The sequence below is a fragment of the Vigna angularis genome, chromosome 5 (genome assembly GCF_016808095.1).
Source record: "Vigna angularis cultivar LongXiaoDou No.4 chromosome 5, ASM1680809v1, whole genome shotgun sequence".
Taxonomy (NCBI): Eukaryota; Viridiplantae; Streptophyta; class Magnoliopsida; order Fabales; family Fabaceae; genus Vigna; species Vigna angularis.
The window spans coordinates 6,239,092-6,251,829 of NC_068974.1; the positions used below are offsets into that span (position 1 = coordinate 6,239,092).

Consider the following 12,738-nt stretch of genomic DNA (forward strand, 5'->3'; position numbering starts at 1 on the left):
GGGACCTAGTTTGGACATTTTGTTGCAGGGGTGGAGCAAAAGAATGTAAAAATATCAAGAATGTTCCTGCATAATATCCGAGTGAACATGATATTGTTTGATTAATATATTTCTTAGTTGTTCTTTGGTCTTTAAATATGTTGAATTTTTGAAAATGATTAAATGTACTTTGCTTGTGTTAAAGAAATGATTACACTATTGTACGTTGTTTGAAAATGTCTACTAATCTGATAAACACAGTGACAGTTAATCTACAAGGAAATTTCCATATGATGGCATTCATAGAAAGGAAGGAAAGGAAAAAGCAATCTAAGAGCCAGGCACAAACTTGGTGGCATAGACCCAAGCATTGTTAGCCACAGGGTTGTCAAGGTGATCCAAAAGGTTCTCAAGTGGTCCTTTCCCAGTGACAATGGCTTGCACAAAGAATCCAAACATGGAGAACATGGCCAACCTTCCATTCTTGATCTCCTTAACCTTGAGCTCAGCAAAAGTGACAGGGTCATCAGCAAGGCCAAGAGGGTCAAAGTATTGGCCACCAGGGTAGAGATCATTGCCCTCTCCCACACCAGGAAGACCATTGATGCGAAATCCTTCAACAAGACCCATAAGCACAACTTGGAACCCTAGCACGGCCAAGATGCTTTGTGCATGCACAAGGTTAGGGTTCCCCAGATAGTCTAGGCCACCTTCTGAGAATATTTGAGCTCCTGCTTTGAACCAAACTGGCTCCTTGAAGTCCACTTTCAGCCACTTCTCAAGCACTTCTGGGGTGATGCATCCTAGTGCTCCAAGCATAGCCCAACGCCCATGGATCACCTTGTTTCATATAACAATTTCAGTATGTCTCAACATGGCATGCCTTTAATCATTTCTTCATGAAACAAAAGGGTTCGATTCAAAAGTAAAAAATTCTTTGATACTCGGAAAACATTCATTTGACATTTGACATTGATGATAGGGGTAAATAGTCATGTAAAAAAATGAACTTTTATGTTTGTAAATAAAAAGAAAGAGTGAAGGGTGGTGAAGAATAGTATCAAATGAGTGTAAAAATTTGTTGTGTGTGAAAGTATTGGTCCAATCCAGAATTTGGGAATGCTGTAGTTTTCTCAATTCTGGTTTGATTCCTGTACTATTAGACCATGTTTGGTTTCAAATCTTGGATGTGATTTTTTCACATTTCGGATGTGAGTTTAAGAAGCTAACAGTTACAGTTTTCACATCTGCAATGTAATTTCTTACTTCTCAACAGATTACCAAACATGATATTTTTGAATCTCGAGTTCTCCTTTGTTAAAGAATTAGTCTTGCTGTGTGATGAAAAACAAAATATGTGTATGAGGATAGGGTCTAAAAAGATTATAGGGACTGGAAAACCAAACTTCTGAAACACAGGACCAAGACCAAAATAAAAACTTGTAAAAAGACTACAGGAAGTATAATACAAATGAATTTATATCTAAAGCAAATTAGAAAAGCCATTAAAGAAAGATGACTTTTATTGCAGAGAGCAATTTATGGTGTGGAGGGATACTAGAACTAGATGTTTATGAAGGAACATTACTGATATTGGTTCTTTGTTTAGATGAAAAACCAGTTAGAGCCAACAATGTTGTGTCAGGAAAAGCAAATATTTTTCATGTTAAAGAAACTTGATGAATGGTTTTGTTTGTGCTGACATGAAACCTTATGAAATTTGATCCTATATATGAAGAACTGAAATGTTTTCATAGCAGTGTAAGCAAAATGACTGACCTCAAGAGCCCTGTTCTTGGCAAATGCTTCAGGATCAGCAGACAATCCAGCAGTGTCCCATCCATAGTCCCCTGGGAATTCTCCAGTCAAATAAGAGGGAGTCTGAGCCGAAAAGGGTCCCAAGTATTTCACTCTGTCTGGACCATACCACAATTCATTTCCCTGCTCACTCATCAACACAGATAACACTACATATGAGCCAAAACCAGTAAGAAAACATATGAAAAGGTCCTCCTTTTCTTCTAACAACTATGCTAGAAGGTCATAGTTTCATACCAGAATATCTAAACAAATATAAATTATAACTTGTTAAGAAAATTCTTCTAAACTGTAAATAGTATACTGTTGACTGACACGGTGATAGCTATTGAAGTTACATCTAGATAAATTAACAAATCTAACATTACAACTTGGTAATGAACTCTTAGTAAAAAAAACATCTACAACATATATATATATATATATATATATATATATATATATATATATATATATATATATATATATATATATATATATATATGTGTGTGTGTGTTTTGGAAAGTACCATGATGTATTTCCCAGGTCCCATGGAGACAACATCTCTAAGAGGGTTGGCATTGGTTGCCCTACTTTGGCCAAGGAAAGGGGTTGGTTTAAGGACAGTGCCAGTGCTTGCAGAGGCTGCTGCCATTAATGTTGCTGCCATGGCTTCCAAGTACTTTTTTTTCAGCTGAAAGTTGAAACCTTTAACTTGCTTAAATAGAAGAAGACTAGGAGAATGGTTCAAGAGAAGATGGTAGAAACTAGGAAGAGGATGTGTGCATGAAGCATTGTGTGTAGGGAAAGAAAATCTGAGGGACATGAGTGGTTAGGAAGACAACAATGTCATCGCATGTTTGTGGTGGGGACTGTGTTGTTTGGAGCAACCAATGAGAAAGCTTCGAAAGATTTGTAGAATCTCCAACTCATCTTTCTATCCACATTTTATCTTTTGCTTAATAATATTGAAAAAAAGACTTTTCTTATTTCTGCATGAATATTTGGAAAATGTATTTTCTTTATTAATATGTTAGAGATATGCTGTCGAGAATATTCAAATCTTCCGTCGCTTTCTACACGAACGAGCTTGCTAATAATATAGCTTAAATGAATATTGCAATACCAATTATTTGTGTTTCCATCAAAATTGATCTTAAACTTTCTATATACGAAATCACAGATGACATGTTTAGATGAATTTTCCCTTTAGCACTTGTGATATGAAAATATAATAACAAAACATAAACAACTTTAAAAATAATGTTTTAGAAATAAATACTTTCTTTTCATGCATAGCTTAGAAGCTGTCAATATTTGTTTGTTAAAGAAACAGCTATTTTATATTTTTAAAATACATAAACTAGACAAACATAAAATGTACGAGTGTTTCTCCTTATGCCACCCTACATTTCTTCTTGCATTCCCACATTTTCTAAATATTCTAAAACTATTTCTGTATTTTCTAAATATTCTAAAACTATTTTTATATTTCAAAAAAATTCTACATTTCTTTATTTTTCATGGATTTCGAAATTTATTGAATTGTTTTTAAAAAATTTAGTGAATTTTTGAAATTTGTTAAAGAAAGATGTTTTTGGAATGTAAAGATACATAGATAAAAGTGAAAAAAAAAATTCAGGGAGAAACACTCAAAATGTGAAGTCCACGGGCCTTGGCCCATTGTCCCATTCCATCATGTTTTTTCTTTCAATTTCTTTTCTTCTTTCTTATGCCGTAAACGTCTTTAAAATTTTCATTTTATTTTCTCTCTGCAGTTTTCTCCGCTTCCATTTAAATTTTAAATCCCGTTTTTCACCTTTCAAGAACAGATTCAACGTTATGAAAGAGAAAAAGTTCTAAATAAGTTTTAATCGATAATAATTAAATTTGGAGTGAGTGTTTTATTTTTATGCATCTCTAAATTCTTTCTCTATTATGTGAGGAGTTGGCAACTTTATTAGTTTACTTGAAGGTAAATTGTTCTATCGAATAGTCCATTTTTTTTATTTGGGTTTTTATTTGTTTGATAAAATTTTTCACATTCCTAGAATTTTGGTATAATTTCTATCTTGAGTAATCATTATTGCAAATCGGTCATATAGATTCATATTATACTCTTATTGCGTATATCGACATGAAATCAATATACCATCTGAGTTATATTAACTTAAACAAGAGTTAATATTATTTGATTATGATTAGACAGAACAAATTATTTCATACGATTATCTCTTTAGATGCTGATTGATTCTATTTTTAAGAATGTTTGGTTGTGCTATTAATGAAGTAGATTTTATCATAATTGATTACTTTTTTAGTTGGCTGAAAATGTTTTTCACTTGAATAGTTAATCTATTAAGACAATTAAAACTTAATTGACTATCTTTTACAAATAAATTTTAAATGTTTGAACTAATAATCATGTAACTGAAGCAATAATAAATTACATTTTCTTCGATATGTGTTTTCATAAATAATGATCGATTATTTCTTAAGATAATTGATTAAATTATGTATTGTATATGTCTAAATTTTCATTAATCATGACAATATAGAATATGTTCCTAATGAAATATATGTTCGTCTACTAAATTGATATGTATCTAGTCCATACCTATTTGATCAAAATGAGATTGATTGTCATTTCATTTAAAAGAAGATTGTATCTGAAGAAAACAGTAAAACTAAGTTTGTTAACTCAAATTATTAGTTAGCAAATATTTTTACTAAATATTTATGAATACCAATAATTGATTATATTTATAACAAGTTTGATATATAAAATTTATATACATCAACATGAAGAAGAGTGTTAGAGATATTGTGTTTTATTAATTAGGAAAATATAGTCCATATATTAATTATATTATTTTTATATATTCATTTAAAATTTGGACTTTAGTTTATATTCTCATTATTATAAATACATTACTTTAGGCTTATTTTCTTAGTAAGAAAGATTAATCTTATACATATTTTACTATATTGAATAATTAGAATCAAGAAGATTCAAATCAATATGAAAAAATATCTTGTAATCTCAATATCCCTAGTGTTATCTTCTTGTTTATTTGATTGTGAGAAAACATACCCTTTCATCAAGTGTTAGAAGAAAGATTTTCAAAAAAATCTAATAATAAACCAAAAGTTTTAAAAAGAATCGATTCATAGATTAGTGCCATATTTTGTTTGAAGAGTTTTCCCCCAAGAAATAGGAATGTAGTACACATGAAACAACAATATCTCCAAAATTGCCATTGAAATCAAAGAATAGATTTTGTCATACATACACCTAATCTTGGTTAGAAAGGAAACCCTCAAACATTACTATTTACCATGAGATGTACAACAGTAATTTTATAAGAAAGAGTAAGGAAAAATTGACCAACACCAGAAAACAATGCTACTATGTACTCATGGCTATTCCTTTCTGTACACTAACTTACTTGAGATATATGAATTCCATCAGGGTATTTGAATGTATCAGCTGCACCAAATTTGCGGCGTTCTTCGCAATCTTCTTCTAGTTCTTCATCAGTGCTATCATCTTCTTCCCGGTCAACGGAAGGTGAGGAGGGATCATACATACTTTTAGAACGGCACAATTGAGTGGCAAGCATGCTAACTTGACCATGGTGTGATATCTCAACAACGACTGTGTCATCATCTTTTGGGAGGGGTTGTTTCCATGGCTCTCCGTCAATTCTCATGAATGTGCAGTCAGCTGCACCCTTGTGAAACTCAAATCGGATTCTGCTTGTCTGTGTGGTGAGAGCAGCATACAAACATAAGTTTGACCAAACAAAGGAAGGGGTAGAAAGGATAACTTAAATCGCTTGTTCTGTTGTATAAATCACTGTCTGCTCAATAGAAATAATTAACTTTTGTTTAAATTAAATTGGAATTGTAAAAACAACTCTATTTGGAAGGGAAAAATATTTTCTATTTTTGTTTTTGTTTTCCATTACAAAGTATTTTTCACTTTGTTTTCCATTACAAAAAAGAGAATTTGAGTTTGGATTTTCTACAAAGTTTTGTATGTCTTCAAAAGAAGATTAAAAGAACTTTTAATATATTAAGATCACTGTATTATGAAAACATCAATAGAGAAATAGGACAAAAAAATCCAAAAGAGTATTTGAACTCAAAAAATTAGATATGTTTGATTTAATAAAATGTTTTCAATTACTCACTTTAATTAATAAAAATGTCACATCATTTCTACTTTACCTTTTGTTTTCAAACAAGCTTTAAAAAAACGAAATAACGGAGTCCAAAAGTTGTTTTCATTATTTCGCATACAAAATTTTGTAGGTAAATGAAATCATTTTATCAAATCAAGTAATTCTGTTTTCTGTTTTACTTTGTATATTTACTATTAATTACACAGGTGGTATTTTAGCAATTAATAGTGAGAATATTCATTTTAATATTTTATAATTAAAACATTAAATAAGTTAATAGACACATAACTTTGTTAACGTATTTTACTATTTTTATTAAAGTAATTTTTCTAAACATGAAACCAACAAGACCTAGTGAAATAAAAGTAACATCATATATATTATATATCAAGAAAAGAAAAAAAGTAATAACAGCTGGTATGATTATAAAACCAACGCGTCCTTACCTGTGCCAAACGAGTCCCGTGTCCATTTGGTGCAAGCAAAACAAGACCATGCCAGGCATCTCTAAAACCAACTACCTCAAATAGGCCATCATCCACATAGGGAAGAGTCAGGTCCCTCTGAGGCAAAATTATTTTATCAGAATCCTCAAATGTAATAAATATGTCCAAGTTCTTAACAAGTATGTAATAAATATTTGGCACCTGAGGAAAAGACATGATGAAATTTGGCACTTACATAAATTGATTTCTTCCTATTTGGTTTTCCCCAAGGATTGAGTCCACCAGAAAAGCTGGGCAAGTTCAGGCAAACAATTGACCGAATGCTGTATATGAAATTAAACGTTTGAATAAGTATGAAGATTCATAAAGTTATACCAAGGTTACAGGTCTTGTTCACTTTCTTCTTGAGCATTATTCTTACATCTTATGTTGATGCTTTTTTCCAGACATGCCTTAAATAATAATGTTTTTATTTTCTAGAAACAAAATGCTCAATATGTAAAAGAAATGAGTCTTCATAGAGCGTCACCTGCGAGGTATGTGGAGATCTTCCCAATGACCTTTTTTCATTATTTTGACCTTTGCCAGCTGACCTATATTCCTGTGTCAGAATTTAATAATTCTGAATTAGGCTCCCATAGTGAGATAAATTGTAAACCCAGCACCACATAATTCAGAAAACAAAAAGACAACGAAGATAAACTTGGTGCCTCTTTAGTAACTAACCGTGAAGATTGAAACCGAGAAGAAAAGAAGCATCCGTGTGAACAGCCAAGCTTCAGATAGGCACTCTGGTTAACAGAAGAAAGGCTTGATGAGAGGGCAAATTATTGGCAATAGTACGAAGTTCACCCCTAACTTATGCCAAACATATCTGATAAAGCTTCAAAATCTATTATTGATTTGATTAAATGATAAGTAATACGTTTCTAAGACCTCCATAAATTTTTCAGTTACTTTATAATTGAAATTTCACTTGAATGAATATCCAGGACTTTCAAACTAGACTGCAGTTGAAGAGATTAATAGTTGAACATCTTAAGTAATTTCAGATGCATACTATTCGTCCTGTCTATCATATAAATGCTCGGCTAATTTGGAAAAAGCATGTCAAGCAAAAATCTATTAGATTTCGAGTTTATTCGCTGAAAATTTACTACCACCCTCTATACCTATTTTGTATTTATCAGAAAACCATATTGAGCTTGGATAACAATAAGATTCAAATATCTAGTATAACTATATGGATAATGAAATGGAAGCAAAAATGAAAAGTTGAAAACCATGTATCGCTCCAATACATATCATATGTTATATTGAGCAATTTGGTACCTGATTATATAACTGATTTTTAAACTTTTCTGGATGCAACTTCCTCTGTGAATGAAATGCATAAGATACTTGAGCATCCATTCCTACATTAGAACACATACACAATTTTAGGGCTCACTTTCTAGCTGCACTGATACAAAAGCTTTAAAACTCAATTTATTTTGCCCCAGAAGCAATGCTGTGGTAACGCAACTTCTGCCCTTCCGCAGCTCAAAACCTTTTCCCAATGTACACAGAAAGGTACTTGCCACACCCACCCAAACAGTTTAAAGACAAGTCTTCTTTTCTTACCCATGCTAAAGTAGTTCCAAAATCCCCCACGATAAGTGTGGTAACCGTCCTGTAAACATACAACAATTCACTGATAAGCATGTAAATGAAAATATAAAGGACTCGCAAAGAAGAAAAACTAAAGAAATAAAAGCTTAGCACTACAATTGCCTGATTCGATTTTGGATCACTTCTCTACTACTTTTATATTCATGTGATTACAAAGATAATCATTAAAGTCATAGGCCTGCCATTGTAAGCTCTTCTAATGCATCTATAACATACATTTTATGCAGCGTCCAAATGAAGGATAACAATTTGATGTCATATTTGACTCTGAACGAACCAGAAATTGCCTAATCTTTTGATAAAAAGAAGAAACTAACTGAAATTAATAATAGTAAATATTAACTTATTTTTCATCAAATGATTAATAACTCTGTGGCTTCACAAGGATCTTTAATTTCATTCATGATCTCTTTGTTGGCATCTCCATGAGTACAGAATTATCGGCACAAATATGTACAGGCATCAAACAATGAAAAGGAAAAAATACACATGACTCACCATGTTTAGCTTATCTGTTGAAGAGACACGCTGAAATGCATGCATAGCGTGAGGCAGCTCAAGGGGTGCAATAGGGTCACATGAACCTTCTTTTGGAGCCTTCATTCTCATTACAATATGCCAGCTGTACAAAATCAGCAGTAAGACATTATTCAGTTGCAAAATAACTAACAGAAGATGGTAAATATGTCACATGCTTCAAGCTCCTACATGGAAATGCTGGCTGCAGAGGAAAACAGAGTAGCCAATATCCTAATTCCACATTAGCAACAAAGAGAAAACCACAGGTATATATTTGATCAGGCGGCGACAAGGTTAACGGATGTAAAATTAACATCGTTAAAATCTAAAGAAATCAATAATAAACCTAATACATGATATATTGTACCATAAAAAACATACCCCGACCGCACAACGTGCCTAATTTCGGTCTAGACCTCTGTTATTCTAAGAGAAATCATGAATGCTACTGAAGGCAAAAAAAAAACAAATCCTATGTTCATTGCTTTTAAAGTACATCATATCTTGAAACCTTAGTGGTAATAAATAATACTATAGTAAAATAAGGGAGGACAAGGAAGGGAAATTTCTTTAACATTAGACAAAAAACGTACACTATACAAATGCAAAAATAGTATTTAATCAAAGCATGCAACTTCTGAAGCCTATCATCAAAATACACAGTTGTCTCTCACAGGTCTCGGACGCAAGTCTTACAAATGCTCATGCAACTTCTGAAGCCAGAACATTTTAGACAACTGTGTTTCCAGCAAAGTTCCACTGAATGTTTTCAGCAACGATATATTGAATACAGCATACATTTATGCAAATGCACGTGAGATGTTTCAATAAACTTGAAAATTCAAATAAAAGGAGTACATACCTGTCTATTTTCATTTCCTTTGCTGCTTTTACATTCATTAGGAATGACGTCACTGATTGAATATCCGTTGTTGGATTTTTCTTTCCCTGTAAATAATAAATTATGTTCAGCACCTGTACAACTCATGGACTCTTTAATGCAAAGAACAAAATCTTGCAATTGACCCCGGTTGAAAAGGAAGGTGCCCTTAATGTATTGAGTTATTAATTTTCTATCAAAAATCATTGAACACCCCACATGCAATAAATTGACAATTGATGTATATTGCAAAATGTCCAAGAAAAAAAATCCAGCAAACAACAAGACATAGCGTTGCAATTCACATCTCAAGAATTAGGGTTGCAATTCAAAATTGGAATTGCAATTTGACATATAAGATTCACACTAGAAAATGACCGTTAAAATGTAAGCAAAAGTTACTACTAATCTGTGATTATAACTAGTCAAAGAAATGTCAAACTCCATGAATTGAGATCGACATGCACATTATCAATAAGAACATAAACAAAACGAAAACTGATTCAAGCAATCATGAAGTCAGAGTTCAGCAGACTAAATAGAAAGTTAAATAAAAATACCCATCCAAATGCAAAGGGAAGATTATTTCCCGTCCCCAATGGCACAGTTGCAATTGGTGGCGGATGAGGTAATTTAAGGTCAGATACAACTCCAAGAAGCCAGCTAGCAGTACCATCTCCACCTGCAACCTGATTTTCCAGAATACATTAGAAACATAGAGTAATCAAAGATCATCAGATAATTACATTATAACAACTTCAATCTTCCTCCTTGCTACAAGTACGTCAGAATTAGAGATCACAGCATGGCAATCATCTTACAATTATTCTCAATCTATTCTGAATTTCAGCTGCAAAATCATCCCCATTGTGCTTGAGCGTTTCCAAAGTAGCATAAAGCCTCTGCAGCACCTTATCCGGAGCATTTTTTTCCAAATCAAAAACCTGGTACATTAGTTAAATTAAATTGTCTTTCCATCAAACATGTTGTCCCACCTTAAAAAAAACAACTCGGATAATTGCAAAAAAAAAGAAGACAAAATCAGGAAAAAAACAGTTTACCTGGTTTTTGTTAAGAAGTGTGCTATAGGAAACAAGAAGCTCCCCTCCAAGCTGGCCACCACTTTTGGAGTTTATGAAAACAATCACAGGACATGCAGGTACAGGCGAGACACTTTTTCCCTCAGATCCTGACACTAATATGTAATCCGGAATACAGAACTCTCTCAAAGTTCTATCATAACTACCGTCTCCCATATATATTTCCCAGCTGCATATTGTATGACCAAAAGAAAAAAAATCACATTCAATATAAATGCAACAAAACTTTCATGTAATTCCGTGCTTTTAGGTTTACTGTCGTTCTTTAATAATTGAAATTTCACCCAATTTATGATGTTAATGCAAAACTTTTGCTCTTAGTTTATAATTTTGATTCGTAAACAATACCAAAATAAACTTATGAGCTGTATCAAAGTTCTTTCCATCCAAATTTTCAAGTGAATAAAAAGAAACTAGTGATAATAATTTAAAACTTTAAAAACTAAAAACAAAAATAACAGTAATGACGATCCACCAGTATGTAATTCAAATTACTAAACTACCTCGACTTTCTACAGTAATTACCATCACCCATTGCCATTTCAAAACTGCGTATTTTGGTCACACAACAAAATATAAGTCAAACATAAATTCTAAAATATATAAATTGGAACAAAAACGAAATATTCTTCCATCAAAACTAGAGTTTGACTTAATTTTCCTTACGAATTAAGAAAGTGAAATTCTAATTCTAATTGAAAATCAATATCCAAAAACACAGCTGCATCAAAGTTTTTCGAGAAATTAAAAAATCAAAAGCAAGTAAGAAAATAAATAAATAAAACATAGAGCGTTGAAAATTAAAAAAATAAAATAAAATAAACAAAGCAAAAGCAACACGGTAATGACGATCTACCACCACCACCTCCTAACGAGAAAACGAGAAACCGAACGCTTGCAATTTCTCACCACCATTTCCTCAAACGACTTACGCGTGTCGTTTGCTACGCGTTTTTTACTTCGGCGAACGCAGCAAAGCTAACCAAACGAAACACAAACAACAAAAGAGAAAGAACTTTTAACAAAACCAACTGTTTTCGAGTTGAATTTTTCACAGAACCGGATTCCGCAAAAGCGAAACAAAAGCTAATTTATTCGGAGTTCCAAACAGAGCCCTGCGCCCGAAACAGGCATCACGTAACGTATGTGAGCAGTGTGCAGATATTTGAAAAGTAGAAAAAAAAAAGATACCTTACCGAAACGGCACCGTATAAACGTGACGAGTTGCTTTTGTAACGAGATGCTGAGAGCGTTCCGAAGAAACAGTGTTTGGTTTGTTTAGCTTACGAAGCAAGAGTAGATTCCTTCGAAAAAAATCCAAGGAATGCGCGTAGAGAAGATATGTGAAGGTCGATTAATGGTGCGAACGATTGAAGTAGTTTTGAAACGAAACGTTGAAGCTTTATGTAGGAAAAGGTGAAGTTTGAATGTGACAGAGGAAGATGAAGGCTTTCAAACAATGAAAAGTTACTCGCAGGTTTTGCCGCGTCATGCTACGGTTTCGATGGCTTTATCGATGTTTCAGTTCGTCGTTGAAAGTGGGGCCCACGCTCCAACGGAACTGCCTTACGTGGAAATTTCCTATTTTTCTTTACTTTTGTTTTCTTTCCATTTTATACAAAGTGGGGTAACTTGAGCGTGGTTTTAAAATTAGTAAATGGAGTTGATATTTAATTTATTTAAGGATAATACACAATTTTTTAAAATAATCTAAAATATATTTAATTTTAATTATAAAAGATTATAAATAATCTAAATAATTTCTATAATTGATGAAGAAAACTAAGAAATATAGATTTGAACACAAATTGTAAATTAGCCTTCTTTTTATCGTGTAATAGGTATTCTTAGTGTTTATAGCACTTTTTCTACTCTAATGATAATAAAAGTCCTTCTGTATGTATAGACATTTATTGTATTCCACAGCTACTTTCACGTAGGAATTACATGTGAAGCCGAGAACTATGATATATATCAACAACCCACTTATCCTAAGTGAAAAGATATGTCTCCAAAGCATAACTTTTTCAATTTTCTTCACTGTTCATAGTCTTACCTACCTCTCTCAATTAATCGTTTAATTTATTTTACTTATTTTGAAGTCATTATTATCTTTATGGTTGAAACCACATTATGTACTTATTGATCTTCATAAGTAA

At 32.4% G+C, this 12,738-nt stretch overlaps 2 protein-coding genes across 5 annotated transcripts; both read right to left on the reverse strand.

The window, feature by feature from the left end:
• Positions 1 to 205: 205 nt before the first annotated feature.
• On the reverse strand, positions 206 to 2,591 carry LOC108340483 (chlorophyll a-b binding protein 13, chloroplastic). The gene is made up of 3 exons (XM_017577901.2): positions 2,306 to 2,591; positions 1,759 to 1,920; positions 206 to 819 (listed from the first exon to the last, which is right to left on the reverse strand). The coding sequence occupies exons 1-3, from the start codon at positions 2,444 to 2,446 to the stop codon at positions 310 to 312; spliced, it is 813 nt and encodes a 270-aa protein (XP_017433390.1). The 5' UTR covers positions 2,447 to 2,591; the 3' UTR covers positions 206 to 309.
• A 2,411-nt stretch (positions 2,592 to 5,002) lies between these two features.
• LOC108340482 (diacylglycerol kinase 1) lies at positions 5,003 to 12,068 on the reverse strand. 4 transcript variants are annotated; one of them, XM_017577897.2, is made up of 13 exons: positions 11,776 to 12,068; positions 10,541 to 10,748; positions 10,301 to 10,423; positions 10,040 to 10,168; positions 9,462 to 9,547; positions 8,579 to 8,702; positions 8,033 to 8,081; positions 7,742 to 7,824; positions 7,136 to 7,200; positions 6,939 to 7,010; positions 6,645 to 6,732; positions 6,410 to 6,526; positions 5,003 to 5,540 (listed from the first exon to the last, which is right to left on the reverse strand). In XM_017577897.2, exons 2-13 carry the CDS (start codon positions 10,733 to 10,735, stop codon positions 5,217 to 5,219), a joined length of 1,455 nt encoding a protein of 484 aa, XP_017433386.1. In that variant the 5' UTR covers positions 10,736 to 10,748; positions 11,776 to 12,068; the 3' UTR covers positions 5,003 to 5,216. The 4 variants fall into 4 exon arrangements, with proteins under 4 accessions (XP_017433386.1, XP_017433388.1, XP_052734482.1 ...); XM_017577899.2 differs by having other exon boundaries at positions 11,771 to 12,068; XM_052878522.1 differs by lacking the exon at positions 11,776 to 12,068 and adding an exon at positions 11,445 to 11,730.
• Between the last annotated feature and the right edge of the window lie 670 nt (positions 12,069 to 12,738).

Coding starts and splice junctions, on each gene's coding strand:
- LOC108340483 (XM_017577901.2), bottom strand. CDS start 2,446: ATGGCAGCAACATTAATGGCAGCAGCCTCTGCAAGCACTGGCACTGTC. Junction 1,921..2,305: donor GACCTGGGAAATACATCATG/GTACTTTCCAAA, acceptor ATGAGTGAGCAG/GGAAATGAATTGTGGTATGG. Junction 820..1,758: donor CCAAGAACAGGGCTCTTGAG/GTCAGTCATTTT, acceptor ATATGAAACAAG/GTGATCCATGGGCGTTGGGC.
- LOC108340482 (XM_052878522.1), bottom strand. CDS start 11,494: ATGGTGGTGAGAAATTGCAAGCGTTCGGTTTCTCGTTTTCTCGTTAGG. Junction 10,424..10,540: donor CACTTCTTAACAAAAACCAG/GTAAACTGTTTT, acceptor CTAATGTACCAG/GTTTTTGATTTGGAAAAAAA. Junction 5,541..6,409: donor ACGGGACTCGTTTGGCACAG/GTAAGGACGCGT, acceptor CTCACCACACAG/ACAAGCAGAATCCGATTTGA.